Source organism: Amblyraja radiata, chromosome 1 (assembly GCF_010909765.2).
Source record: "Amblyraja radiata isolate CabotCenter1 chromosome 1, sAmbRad1.1.pri, whole genome shotgun sequence".
Classification (NCBI taxonomy): domain Eukaryota; kingdom Metazoa; phylum Chordata; class Chondrichthyes; order Rajiformes; family Rajidae; genus Amblyraja; species Amblyraja radiata.
This window is the reverse complement of record NC_045956.1, coordinates 7447034-7461868: the sequence shown is the minus strand read 5'-3', so window position 1 is coordinate 7461868 and position 14835 is coordinate 7447034. Positions and strand designations below refer to the sequence as shown.

The window sequence follows — 14835 nt, the reverse complement described above, 5'->3', positions numbered from 1 at the left end:
TTGAGCTATTTTGCAAAGAAGAATGGACAAAAATTTCAGTCTCTAGATGTGCAAAGCTGTAGAGACATACCCCAAAAGACTTGCAGCTGTAATTGCAGCGAAAGGTGGTTCTACAAAGTATTGACTCAGGGGGGCTGAATACTTTTGCACGCCACACTTTTCAGTTTTTTATTTGTAAAAAAAGTTGGAAACCATGTATCATTTTCCTTCCACTTCACAATTATGCACCACTTTGTGTTGCTCTTATCACATAAAATCCCAATAAAATACATTTACGTTTGTAGTTGTAACGTGACAAAATGTGGAAAAGTTCAAGGGGTATGAAAACTTTTGCAAGCCACTGTATATCATTGAGGTAAACTGGTGGGAGTTGGTTTTCCCAGATTTCAAACGCCTTTTGTCATCACTTTAGGATTTCCCCATCCTAAATCTGACTTTGGTTTCTCTTCCCAGTGGTATCTCACTGCCCGAGCCATCTGACTGACACTGTTGGACCAATCAGTATTATTGGTTCTGATTGATTCAGCCACATTTCGTAGGAAGACAGTTTAGCAATGTAGCACAGTATTGTGGAGAATTTGCCCCTCTCTGATAATCCAGGTCACCTGATTGATCCAAATATAACCCTGAAAATCACTCCAAGAATTCATCAGCTTCTTATTTTCTAGGTTTGATTTCCAGACTTTTAACTAAATCAACTGGAAGGAATTTGTAAGGGCAATGAAAACTGCCTTTTCTCTTGCACTATCTTCTGTTATTACCTCTGCGACGGCTTCATAGGTGGGATATCCCAAAGCTGCAAAAATCTAATATACGCTGTCGGGGTAATTGATTGTTGCACCCCCTCCCATAGGTCTTAAGAATCAGTATAATGTCCGTCCATTGTGAGTCTTAAATATTCCCCAAAGGAAACGGGCGACTCCTTTTTGTCAGGGATCTTGCCTAATACTGTTGTTGTTTTACTGGGCTTTAATGGAGTGTGGGCATCTGTAGCATGGGGTTTATCTGCACCTACTGCACTAACTAAATCAAAAGTAGGAGTAGGCACTTTTCTAACCGGGAATTGCCTACGGGTAATTCTCTCTGCTCACATAATGCAGGCGATATCGGGATCTGTTTTATTATCCCCAGCTATTGTCTCACTCTCAGAGGCACTACTCTCTTCACTAAAGGGATCATGGTACTTTTCAAACAATCCTTTAACATCTCCCACTGCCCGTCTAATTCGTTCAGACACGTTCTGATCGTTTTTTCACTTACCTGGGGAGGCGAGCCCTGAGGGGCTCTCGCTTCTGGTCGGAAGCTCCCAGGCGAATTGGGGATGATCAGCCATGATCAAATGAATGGCAGTGCTGGTTCGAAGGGCCGAATGGCCTCCTCCTGCACCTATTTTCTATGTTTCTATGGCTCACAAAGGCATTTCGGAGATTCCCTTAAAACTTTTGTCATTAAACATCAACTCAATTCTAACCTTCCTCCTAGCTCCATGGGTTATTGGAACTATCTATTGCCAATGAGGCAATCGGGGCCAAAGAATCCCGCTCTGGTGTCTCCACTACGGGTATAATTCTAGTGGGTGGAGTCAAAGGTGCTGCCGAATCCAATTTGAGTGCCATGTTCACAGGCTAAACAGGATATATCGGAACTGGGAACGTGAGAAGAATGAAGGGAAGGCTGTGAGTCTCTAATTAGAAAACCTTCCCTTTTAAAATAATTGTCTTCCTCCCCTTTAAGGTCAATGCCAGGTCCTTAAAATTCAGAAATTGTTGGGGCCAATTCCCCTTTAGAAGATTTCCCTCTTCCCTGCTTCTGCTCTTTAATGCATTTCTGTTCTTCTTTTAAGATACCTATAGGTGAACAGACTTCAGTATCCTTCAGCTCTATCCCAAGCCTTGAGGTTGCCTTTCTCCAATTTGTCATTCTATTAACTTCTTTATTTGCTTTCTGCGTTGCATAATAGGTTCTCCATAATCCTATCAACTCCTTCGCTACCTCACTGTTTCCACATTGCCAAATAATTTGTTATATATCTTATTCCTTTTAATGTCTTAAGTCTCCTCTTAACCATAATTTGTTCCCTAACTCCTTATTTAATGCTCCTGAGAAAAATTTCAACCTCAGCTTTCTATTGGAATTCATGGCATTTTAATTGCAATGGGCTTTCAAAATCCTCCGTCATATCTCACTCCAGGCTATTTCCCATATTTCTAAACAATGGATACAGACTCCTAAGCCACTCGCACCTCCTCAACAATTCACACCTCTCTCAATCTCCGAGGCTATCAAGCTCGCTCCCGAACAATGGCCAAAGGCTCCGGAGCGCCCCTGTAGTCTCGCATTTCTTGCACACAATCGCACAATCAATCCTTTCAATCGGGTACCCAAATTCCTTAACAGTTTCATCTAATTTACAACCACTCGTACAACTTTCAACCTGTAAGCCGTTTCGAAAGAATCCTTGATCTCCCAGATTAAGGTGCTTCAGTGAGCATTCAAATACACTTTCCAGCAGCAATCTCTCACATTCAGAATACTTTAATCTCATGGACAAATAGACCCAACCCATGTAAGCAAAATGGTACTTAAACAGGAAACTATACCACTTATTATTATTAAACAAAAACACACTCCAATATAAATTACAAGCATTTGATTACTATCACATTAGTTACACTATTTCACAAATTATCTTAATCCCTCCTCGTGGTGTGTTCAACCAACGGAACAATCCCTCCCCCGAAACAGCAATCGGAAGGATACGACCGCCTGATCGAACAAAAACGAATCGGACTCCAATTATAATAGCAGTCTCAATTAAACTAAGTTCCTGTATAGTCGATTTAAACCACTGTTACAAGTGTATCTAACATTCAAAACCCTAAATTATAAGCAATACACAATCAATACAATGAAACAATCCGCAAATCCCAACACACTTTAAAATACATACTCCACAAATAACAAAGTATTAACACACAAGTTAACTTGGAAAAAGAGATATGTACACTTGGAATTAATCAAAATTCAAATCAAAGACCATACGCAGTGGATACAATGCAACAACGACAATCTTAAATACACTTTAAACTACTATTTCGAAGTTTTATTATACTCGGATTAATCTGGAAGAAAATATGTACACTTTAAATTGACCAGCACCTCAATGTGAGATTCTGAATATTGGTAAATTTGAATCGGAAAATTTTCAGCTCATTCTTCTCTATCTAATTATTTTTTAGTACGTAAATTCAACGTACGCAAATTCGAATTCAAAATTTGTACGGAGACGTCTTTAGGGATATGAAATTTTCAGTTTGGTTAAAGTATTTTCGGCCAATTTATACTGTAACTTCTGAGTTGCCAGTACCTTTACGAGACCCCTCCCCCCGCTTTTGCAGGGATCTAGATACTCTCACATAGGCGGGGACTCGAACCCTCCTAAATTCACCCTTGCAAGGGGTTTCTTCCTTCCTACCTGCTTGGCACAGGGTCTCAGCGCGTAATCTCTTCATGCTGGCAGTCGATGCCGTTTTTCAATCTGCGCTCCCATCAACGACGCAGCACTTTGCCTCTTAGTACTGTTTAAACCCAGTTTTGTTTTTCAATATTCAGTCAATCCGATATCCAATTCTGGGCAGGACCTCGAACCTCTAATTGTTATCAAACGGTTGGTCTTAGCAGCAGCTGCAGCTGTTGACTAAGTTTGAATTTTATGGGCCTTTAAACTAAAGGAGAGGGACTTGAACCCAACCCTAAGTTTTACGGGCCTTTAAGAGAGAGTTGGATGGAGCTCTAGGGGCTAGTGGAGTCAAGGCAGTGGGGAGAAGGCAGGCATGGGTTATTGATAAGGGGACGATCAGCCATGATCACAATGAATGGCGGTGCTGGCTCAAAGGGCCGAATGGCCTCCTGCACCTATTTTCTATGTTTCTATGTTTAACCCAAAGGAGAGGGACTTGAACCCAACCCTAAGAAAGGGGGCCTCTAACCCCTAAAGGCACGGATGCCCCCAGTGCTTACTAGACTACCTGTTCTACGACCTCATTGGGACCCTTGCCCAATGATCGATCTGCTCCAACTAGCGAAGTGGGAAAACCGCACCGTGGCGCCGATTTCTCCCCTCGCGATCTGGAACAGCTCAACACCCTCGATCGTAAACTTGTGTTTGGGGGTCCGTTGAGATCCCGGACGAGCCCCCAGTGTAAATATGCTCCTAAAGCTTACCCCCCACCTTAGTCTAGTTCAGTAAAACACTGAGTCGAGCACTGGACCAACTAAACTTTATTTTTGAACGAACAACGAATCCCCTATACAATACCCAAACCACCGCTGGTTCGATCCTTGTCTCTGCCTGGCCAAGCCCTTCAGCCTCATGCAAGCAGACACTACCAAAAGGTCACGCAGTCCCAAGCGCCCTTCCAGAAGATTGACAACGATCCAAGTGGAGGCTACCTTTTATAGGTCAACGAACCATGAGGGCCAAATTATATAGGGTGGCTCCCCTTACAAGCCAATTACACATATTCAAGTCGAGTCAAGTCACTTTTATTTCTATAGCACATTTAAAAAACAACTCGTTGGCCAAAGTGCTTTACAATTGGTGGAGGTCCTAACGTTATCCAACATTGGTTCATAGATTAAGTACATACATAAATACATACATATAGCCCTCCCTCAGAGGACGTCAAGAAAGGCTTGAGAGTAAAGATAAGTTTTAAGTCTCAACTTAAAAGAGTCGATGGAGGGGGCAGTTCTGATGGGAAGAGGGATGCTGTTCCACAGTCTAGGAGCTGCAACCGCAAAGAGGCAGTCGCCCCTGAGCTTATGCCTAGACCGCGGGATGTTCAGTAACCCCAAGTCGGCCGATCTGAGGGACCTGGAGGTGGTGTGGTGGGTAAGCAGACTTTTGATGTAGGTGGGGGCAAGCCCGTTCAGGGCTTTGTAGACATAAAGGAGGATCTTGAAATTTATTCAGAACCGCACAGGGAGCCAGTGGAGACAGGCCAGAATCGTGGTGATGTGGTCCCTTTTTTGGGTGCCCGTCAGTTATCTCGCTGCAGCGTTTTGGACCAGTTGCAGGCGGGGCTGGGAAGATTGGCTGATGCCAGTGTAAAGGGAGTTGCAGTAATCTAGGCGGGAGGAGATAAATGTGTGGATGATCTTTTCGAGGTCATCAAACTGGAGGAATTGTTTTATTTTAGCTATCGTCCGAAGCTGCAAGAAGCTAGCTTTTACCACGGCATTGACTTGTTTGCAAATTTCAATGCTGAGTCAAATATCACGCCATGGTTTTTGATGTGTGGTTTGAGTAATGGGGTAAGGCTGCCTGCTATCATTTTGATTGAGTCCGAGGGGCCGAGAAGGATGACCTCAGATTTACTCTCGTTTAGTTGGAGGAAGTTCTAGGCCATCCAACACTTTATATCCTCGAGGCAGTGGATAAGGTTAAGCAGATTTGATCGTTTTTGGGCTTATGGGGGAGATAGAGTTGTGTATCGTCTGTGTAGCAATGGAAGGAAAAGCCGTGCCTTTGGATGACTTGGCCTAAGGGGAGCATATAGAGGGAGAAGAGAATGGGGCCAAGGATGTAACCTTGTGGAACCCTGCAGCAAAGGCTAGCTGGGGAGGAGAAAGAGTTGCCTATGTTAGTAGCAAAACTCCTACCTTTGAGGTAGGAGATGAAGCAGCTCAGGACAGTGCCATCAATACCAACCCCGTACCGGAGACGGTCAATTAGGATGATGTGGTCGACAGTATCAAATGCTGTGCTGAGCTCAAGAAGGAGCAGGATTGCACAGTCGCCGGAGTCAATGGTGAGCAGTAGGTCATTATGTACCTTCAAGGCAGACTCTGTGCTGTGGTGCGCCCTGAAACCTGATTGGAAAGTTTCCAAGATAGTATTTTGGTGAAGGTAAGGCATAAGTTGACTTAAAATTACCTTTTCAAGGGCTTTTGAAAGGAAAGGAAGTTTTGAAATAGGTCTTTAGTTCCTTGGCAAGGTGTCGAGGTTAGGTTTTTTCAGGAGGGGCTGGACCACCGCATGCTTGAAGCAGGTAGGAACAGTGCCAGTGGCCAGAGAACTGTTGAAGATGGCGAGGATGCTGGGACCGGCTATTGTAATGACATCCTTCAGAGGGGACAGTGTCGAGGGGGCAGGTGGTATGTTTCATGGTGGTGACCAGTTTTACAAGGGAGGGTAGAGTAACGAGTATTGATTGCATTAAAGTATTATTGACAGATAACTGTCCTGCAACATTATTAACATTATTTACAATCCCTTTGCAGCAATCCAATAAAACCAATGCACCTACAACGCCTTAGAGTTTCTCTGCAGAATCCTCATACATTTTATCAATTGGGAGGACATCTGGACCTCGTCTTATCTGATGTATTGATCTGGGACCTAGACTTCCTGGCACCAGCTTGCAGCGTGAGGCTTCTTACAAAAAAAGGCTCACAGGCCTTGTAGATGCATAAATCCTTTGCTTTATTTTAGCTCTGTTTTGGCCAGGATTTACAAGGGGACTTGGCAGAATCAGTCGGTGGGATGAGGATTAAGAGTGGCAGGATGTCAGTGCTATAAGAGAAGTGATGGGAGTAAGGCAAGGGCTGAAGTATGAAAGGTAGATAAGGGACCAGCTAGCAGTAATCCTAGTCCATTGCTGTGCTGGGAAGACTGGGATCACCCAACGATAATTGCTCTTGGACAACTCTGTGCGGGTCCCTATGCAGTACTCCAAAGTAAGAATCTTTCCATGCATCCTTGTTAGCCCAATCATACTAGAACGTATGTCCAGTTTAATTTTTGTTATGTGAAATAACTGCACAATGGTTGCTAAAGTATTTTGTTGCAGAAAATGAATCTAACATCGCATAACATAAGTAAGAGGATAAAAACAGTATCGTGCAATTAAATTTCCAGGTGAAATGATTGTGCACTTTAATCTCTTTTTTCTTGCAACAAGTTTTACATTGGTATATATTCCTGTATAAACAACTTTGTTCCATGTTTTGTTTCAGGATGTCTACTGAAAGTGCCTGGTGTAAGGCCTCAGGAGAGCCTAGTTTTGCTCAGATTTTGAAGAAGAACATATCTCCAAAGCCTCCTCAACAAATGTTAAATGTAACTTTCACACCGCAAGGTGGAAATGCAGATGATTTAGACACCGGTATATCCAGAGTCATTCAAATTACAGGTCAATAAATTAATTTCTAGTTTCATAGTCAAGAAAGATTTCTGGCAGTTCTTGGTCACCTTAATAATAATAATAATAATAATAATAATGGTAATTCATTGTATCTATTTGTTCTATCCATGTATCAATATCATTCTTATATTAAGGAAAAGTTAAATAACATTTTCTGTTTAGAAACCTGAAAGTGAATGTGTTCCAGTGAAATGACCTGAAATCTCTCAAAGCAATTGTTGGATATTGGAATGACACTGAACAATTTGTCTTTCAGGACCAAATAGCATTCAATAAAAAATTACCATTGTTAAAAAGGAGTTATTCTCAATTGCACCCCAACTTTGTGACATTTATTGGGTACGTGACCCATTGGAGGGGGAGGGTGAAGAGGGAGTAATGAGCCACGCCTGCGCAGTTGGGGGTTATGCATGAGTGGTGCAATATTCCGTTTGGGGAAAGGCTTGTGTTGGGGGAATGGGTGAGTGGTGGAATCTTGCATTGGAGGACCCAATGGGTCTGCTCCCCCAACGCAAGATTCCGCCGCTCACCCATTCCCTCAATAAAAGCCGTTCCCCCAACCGAATATTGCATCACTCACGCATCGCCCCCAACTGCGCAGGCGCAGCTCATTTCGCCTCATCCCCCAGCACTTCCTCTTCAATCCCTAGAGAGGATGGGGGGGGGCAGAGATGGAGGGGGGTAGGGGAGGGGACGGGGTAGAGAGGGAGGGGGGAGGGAGGCGAGTAGAGGGCTTGAAATTAACAGTTGCCCGGGTGCCAATGGCCACCTACAGCCCTGCCGGGCAACCTAAAATCCCTGCCATTTTGCCCGGCTTGGCAAGCACCCGGGACCAATATCGTTCAACTCTTGAGCGGGCCCCCCCTCTCTATCTCTCTCTCTCTGTCACTCTCCGTCTCCACTCGATATCCGTGTTCGGGCAGCCGGTTCTCTGCTCTCTGTCCGCCCCTCATCCGCCGACACGGCTGGCCATCTTGCACATGCGCACTGCCACGGCCTGCACATCCTCCCCCTGCACATGCGCACAACCATGGCCGCCCTGCACATGCGCACTGCCAAGGCAACTGGTCGGCGCCAGGCACTTTCTCGCTCCCGTTGCATTGTGGGAGATTTGGCCGCCATTGCTGCCTGGTCGCCGCGACAGCTGAAAACCAACGCAGAATCACTCCCTGGAGCTGGAGTAACTCCCTGGGGGTAACTCTTGCTTCTTGGTCTCCTGGTCCTCCAAAAATATTCCAATTGGAATTTAATAATGGATGGGATTTATATAGCGCCTTTCTAATACTCAAGGCGCTTTACATCGCATTATTCATTCACTCCTCAGTCACACTCGGTGGTGGTAAGCTACTTCTGTAGCCACAGCTGCCCTGGGGCAGACTGACGGAAGCGTGGCTGCCAATCTGCGCCTACGGCCCCTCCGACCACCACCAATCACTCACACACATTCACACACAGGCAAAAGTGGGTGAAGTGTCTTGCCTAAGGACACAACGACAGTATGCACTCCAAGCGGGATTCGAACCGGCTACCTTCCGGTTGCCAGCCGAACACTTAGCCCATTGTGCCATCTGTCGTTTAAACTGGAGTGTACCCTCCACCACCAAACTTCAAACTCTGAAAAATAACAGCCTATTGCACTTTATCTGTTTATTTATTGTATATATATATATGGTATTTGATATATAGACACATTGAACTTTTATTTCCTGTTCTGTATTATGTTTACATATTCTGTTGTGCTGCAGCAAGCAAGAATTTCATTGTCCTGTCTGGTACACATGACAATAAAAATCTCTTGACTTGGACTTAAGGAAAAAAAGGGTTCTTGGGGGGAAAAAAGAGCTACCTTCCTTCGCTCCATAGATGCTGCCTCACCCGCTGAGTTTCTCCAGCATTTTTGTTTACCTTAAATTTAGTTGCATCTGGTTGGGTATCAATGGGAGGGTGAAGACTTCCTTGCTTTAATTGTGTGGGGGAACTCCATGGAGCAGCCAGCATCTCTGGATAGAAGAAATTGGGTGACGTTTCGGATAGAGACCCTTCTTTAGATTTCCTCTGGTTTTAGTGTTTTTAGTTTAATTTAAAGATACAGCGTGGAAACAGGCCCTTCGGCCCATCGAGTCCATACCAACCACCGATCACCCGTACACAATTTCTACCCCACACATTAGCGACGTAAGTCAAGAGTCAAGAGTGTTTTATTCTTGTCCCAGTTAGAACAATGAAATCCTTACTTGCAGCAACACAACAGAATATGTAAACATAGCACTTTGTAAACAATGTTATAAACGAGAAAACAAACAGTGTATATTTATATATGAATATATTACTAAATATATATAATTATGTGTGTGTGTGTGTATAACATATATACCCACACACACAATTTCCCTCCTGGGATTAATAAAGTTCTATCATATAGTATCGTGTGTGTAGGAAGGAACTGCAGATGCTGGTTTAAACTGAAGATAGTCACAAAAAGCTGGAGTAAATCAACAGGTCAGACAATCTCTGGACTAAAGGAAAATATTATGTCTTTGGTTGGGTCTGAAAAAGGTTCCTGCACACCTTTGGAATGTGGAAGGAAACAAGAGCACCCGGAGAAAACGCATGCGATCAAAGGGAAAAGGAGCAAACTCCATACAGACAGCACCCATATTCAGGATCAATTCTGGGTCTCTGGCACTTTTAGGCAGCAACCTTATGGCCAATGTACTGCCCCATAGTCTTGAACTGAATTAAAACATACAGTAGCTGTAAAGGGGGGGACATAACGTCACTTAGTGATATAAGACTGAAAAATGAAAACTACTCCGACAAAAAGCTATACTCAAAGATCAATACATTCCTTGTGACTGGCTATTCCCTGCTTCATCCGTTTAAGGCCCAAGTTACACAGCATCATCTCAGATGGGAACACATACGAACGTTTTTTCTTAGTTAGAAATCCCCCCCAAAAATCCGAAATAAACTTTTAAACATATGTGAGTAAAAAAACTCTATGCTGAAGGTCTGAAATGAAATAGAAATACTGGAAACATACAGCAGATCTGGCAGCATCTATGGAGAGAGAGAAACAGTTATTATTATTGGACCTGGGACTCTTCTGGATATGAAACATTAACTGATTCTCTTTCCACAGATGCTGCCAGATCTACATTGTTTCAGTGATTTTTATTTGCATTCATAATTCCAAACATACTGCCCTATGCTGATTTCTTCACTTTTGATTTTTCACTGCTAGTCTTACACAGTCCAACTCAGCAGCAGTTTGCTCCAGTAACTTTGTATCCTACCACAAACTCAGTTCCCTAGAGCAATCCTTAGATGGCAATTGGCTGAAGCTGAGGAATACATTTTGCAGCCTTTGGTGTATTTGTCAGCAATGTGAACTTTCAACCACATTTCATTTCTGCTTACTTCCATATCTGTAATGCTGTTTGACTCCCATCTCAGCGTGTCATCTTGCCCGTATGCATAACTACTGCAATGCTCTCTTGCTAATCACCTATTCTCCATTTATCATAATCTCCACTTGTTTTCAATATGAATCCAGACCAATCCATCCATCCTTTTCGAGTACCTGAACTGACAGTACCTCAGTTAAAAATCTTCATTCTGGTTGCTATCACTATGTTCTTGTTTCTCTCATTTCCCTTGTTTCTTAATCTCCAACTATACAGTCTGCAAGATTTCTAGGTGGTTGCAATTGCAGCTTCTTGCACATCTGATTTTAATCACGAAACCTTTTAGCCGCCATGCATAGTGCTCAAATAAATGTATGTATTTGTTGTTTGTCTATTATATCCAAGTTCACCTGTAAAAGAATATAATGTTTTTCATTATACTTTTTATATGTATTTGTTTTTACAGGTCAGTTCCCAAAGTCGCAATTTGCTGAGCAGGCAAAATCAATCTCAAACAGTGCGTTAGCACCCAAGAAAGTTTCTCGGGAATTTATTGATAAATACAGACGTGGTGAGATCAATCCAGTTTCGGCTTTGCATCAATATGCACAGATGTTGCGCATGCAGCTAATTTTGAAAGAAACAGTAGCTACAGGTAAATATAACTTATTTTTCTAGAGCAGATATCTTGCAATAAAATTGCTTGCCAAGAGTGGAGTGATTTTCCTCAGCTAAAATTAATAAATTTAACTTTTCAGGCAATGTATTTGGGCAGTACTTTGCATTCTGTGCTGTGGTTGATGGTGTTGAATATAAAACAGGAATGGGCCAAAATAAGAAAGAAGCAAAGGCTAATGCTGCACAATTAGCTCTCGACGAGCTCCTGGACATCGAACTGACCAAAACCTCTCGTAAGTTTTCAAAAAAATAACTCAAAACTGGGGTTTGAATATTTGATTGCAGAATCTTTTTTTGTTAATAAGTATGTATAATAATAGCTAAGTGATATTGGTAAGAATGTTTACATGAAGATTATGAAATTAATTGGTTATTAGAGCACATTTTATTAATGCAAAATGCTGGAGTAACTCAGCGGGACAGGCAGCATGTCTGAAGAGAAGGAATGAGGAATGTTTCAGGTTTAGACCCTTCAGACAGAGTCGGGGGGGGGGGGGGGGGGGGGGGGAACTAGAGATATAGACGGGTAAGGTGTGAAAACGACAGATCAAAGCAGGAAATGTACAATGGTACATTGTTAGCTATGGGGAAGGTGACAACAAGGCATACAATCAGTAAAATTAATCAGAAGGACAGTGAAGGGCCTGTCCCACTTATGCCATTTTTTTGGGGTGACTACAGACAACTGCCACAAATTTTTCGGCGACAGTGGCAACAATTCTTGCTGTCGAAGGTTGATGTAGGTGCTGTCGTAGGTTGTCGCCAGGTCTCATATGTGAATTGCATGAAAACTAGTTCCTGGCAGTCGCTTAAAGAGTCGCCTAAGTGGGACAGACCCTTGAAGTTAGTCAGAGAACTAGGTTGGTGGAGGGATGGAGTGAGAGGGAAAGCAAGGGTTATCTGAACTCGGAGAAATCAAGAGTCATACCTCTGGGTTGAAAGCTGCCCAAGCGAAATATGATGTGCTGTTCTTCCCATTTGCACATCTCTGACAGTTGAGATGGTCCACTCACTCTGACAGTTGAGGCGGCCCAGGACAGAAAGGTCAGTGTGGGAATAAGTTGTTTTCACGCATCCTTCCGTATCCTTCGTCTCCCTCTCCCCTAACTCTCAGTCTGAAGAAGGGTCTCGACCCGATCCTTCTCTCCAGAGATCCTACCTGTCCCGCTGTGTTACTCCAGCATTTTATGTCTATCTTTGGTGTAAACCAGCATTTGCAGATCCTTCCCACACATTATATTTTATAAATTGCATATGTAATTTCTGAATCTTCTGACCTCTAATAGATCAATACTTAACTGGATATTTCAGAATTGAGTGCCTTTAATTATGTCCAGAGGAAAAAAACAATGTTATGCAGAAAAATAAATTGCAAACTCAATTCAATCTGCATATTACGCACCTTATTGTTTCTTCATGTGCCATGTATGCCGTTATATTTTCAAAATCATTATGAAAATCTATATGAAGCTATTAAAATCCAATTTAATTATGTTCTTTGGAGTGAACTCTAATGTAAGGGAGAGTGAACATGACTTCAGAAGGAATCTTGCAGGATGTTACCAGTTAGTGACGTCCATCAAAATTGATTCAGAATTTATGTTCACTTTTAAAATTGTACATTTTCACTGCAACTAATGGTTTAGAATTCTTAGGTTCATAGTTTGTAATGCATGGTAGAGTTAAAACAACAGCTATTGTGATTGATGGGGAGGGGGTGATACTTCAAGGTTGTGCAATAGTGGCAGCCAGGGCTGTGGCACCAATCCTGACACATCAGGCAGAGCCATTGTAGAAGGCGACTCTTTCGTTAGGGGTGCAGACAGGGGATTCTCTGGCAGCAGTTGAGACTCCAGGATTGTGTGCTGCTTCCCTGATGCCAAGGTCCAGGATGTCTTGGAGTGACTGAAATTCTCACGGGGGAGGGGGAGCAGCTATTGGCACAACTGACATGGGTAGGAAAAGGAAGGTTCTGTGAGGCAAAAGGAGTTGGGTAAAGCCGAAACGCAGGACCTCCAGGCAGTGACCTCTGGATTGCTTCCAGTGCCATGTGCTAGTGAGGGTAGGAACTGGAAGATAGAGAAGATGAAAATGTTGAGCGTAGGAGTTGGTGCAGGGTATAGGGATTTAGATTCCTGGACCATTAGGATCTCTCCTGGGGCAGAGACGACCTGTATAAGATGAATGGGTTGCCCTTTAACTGTAGGCTATATGGGTGGAGCTGATAAACAAGAAAGGGGTGATCACATTGTTGGGAGTGTACTACAGGCCCCCAAATAGTCAACTGGAATTAGAAGAGCAAATAGGCCAGGAGATTGCAGGCAGCTGCAGGGCTAATAGGTTTGTCATAGTGGGGGATTTAGGCTTTCTCAATATTGACTGGGAATGTCCTGGTACAAAAGGTTTAGACTGGGCAGAATTTGTCAAATGTGTTCAGGAAAGTGCAATATGTAGAGGGCCCTACACAGGAAAGGGCAACGCTTGATGGAGTGTTTGTGGATGAGCCTTTTGGGACCAGATACCACTGTTTTATTAGGTTTAAGATAGTTATGGATAGAGACATGGCAGGCCCACAAATTGAGATTCTGAATTGGGGCAAGACCCACTTTGAATTCTTCTGCAGTTGTATAGGGCTCTGGTGAGACCACGTCTGGAGTGTTGTGTACAGTTTTGGTCTCCTAATTTGAGGAAGGACATCCTTGCGATTGGGGCAGTGCAGCGTAGGTTCACGAGATTGATCCCTGGGATGGCGGGACTGTCATATGAGGAAAGATTGATAAGATTAAGCTTGTATTCACTGGAGTTTAGAAGGATGAGGGGGGATCTTATAGAAACGTATAAAATTATAAAAGGACTGAACAAGCTAGATGCAGGAAAAATGTTCCCAATGTTGGGCGAGTCCAGAACCAGGGGCCACAGTTACAATAAAGGGGAGGTCATTTAAGACTGAGGTGAGAAACTTTTTCACCCAGAGAGTTGTGAATTTATGGAATTCCCTGCCACAGAGGGCAGTGGAGGCCAAGTCACTGGATGGATTTAAGAGAGAGTTAGATAGAGCTCTAGGGGCTAGTGGAGTCGAGGGATATGGGGAGAAGGCAGGCACGGGTTATTGATAGGGGATGATCAGCCATGATCACAATGAATGGCGATGCTGGCTCGAAGGGCCGAATGGCCTCCTCCTGCACCAATTTTCTATGTTTCTGTGAAGGTATCAGAATATTAAGTATAGAATTTGGGAAGGTGGACACAAAATGCTGGAGTAACTCAGCGGGTGAGGCAGCATCTCAGGAGAGAAGGAATGGGCGACATTTCTGGGTTGAGACCCTTCTTCAGACTGATGCCAGGGGAGGGGGTGGGATAAAGATAGAATGTAGGAGAACTGAGAAGGGGATGGAGAGAGAAAGCAAGGGCTATCTGAAGTTAGAGAAGTGAATGTTCATGCCACTGGGTGTAAATTATCCAAGCGAAATATGAGGTGCTGTTCCACCAATTTGTATTGGGCCTCACTCTGACAATGGAGGAGGCCCAGGACAGAAAAGTCA

At 43.4% G+C, this 14835-nt stretch overlaps 1 protein-coding gene across 1 annotated transcript in view; it reads left to right on the top strand.

The window, feature by feature from the left end:
• adad1 (adenosine deaminase domain containing 1) overlaps window positions 1-14835 on the top strand; it is a 63694-nt gene that overhangs the window by 19032 nt on the left and 29827 nt on the right. Inside the window, exons 2-4 of the mRNA XM_033016756.1 lie at window positions 7021-7196; window positions 11082-11270; window positions 11374-11526. Coding sequence (XP_032872647.1) covers window positions 7022-7196; window positions 11082-11270; window positions 11374-11526 — 517 coding nt within the window. The 5' untranslated portion in view covers window position 7021. The remainder of the gene's footprint in view (window positions 1-7020; window positions 7197-11081; window positions 11271-11373; window positions 11527-14835) is intronic.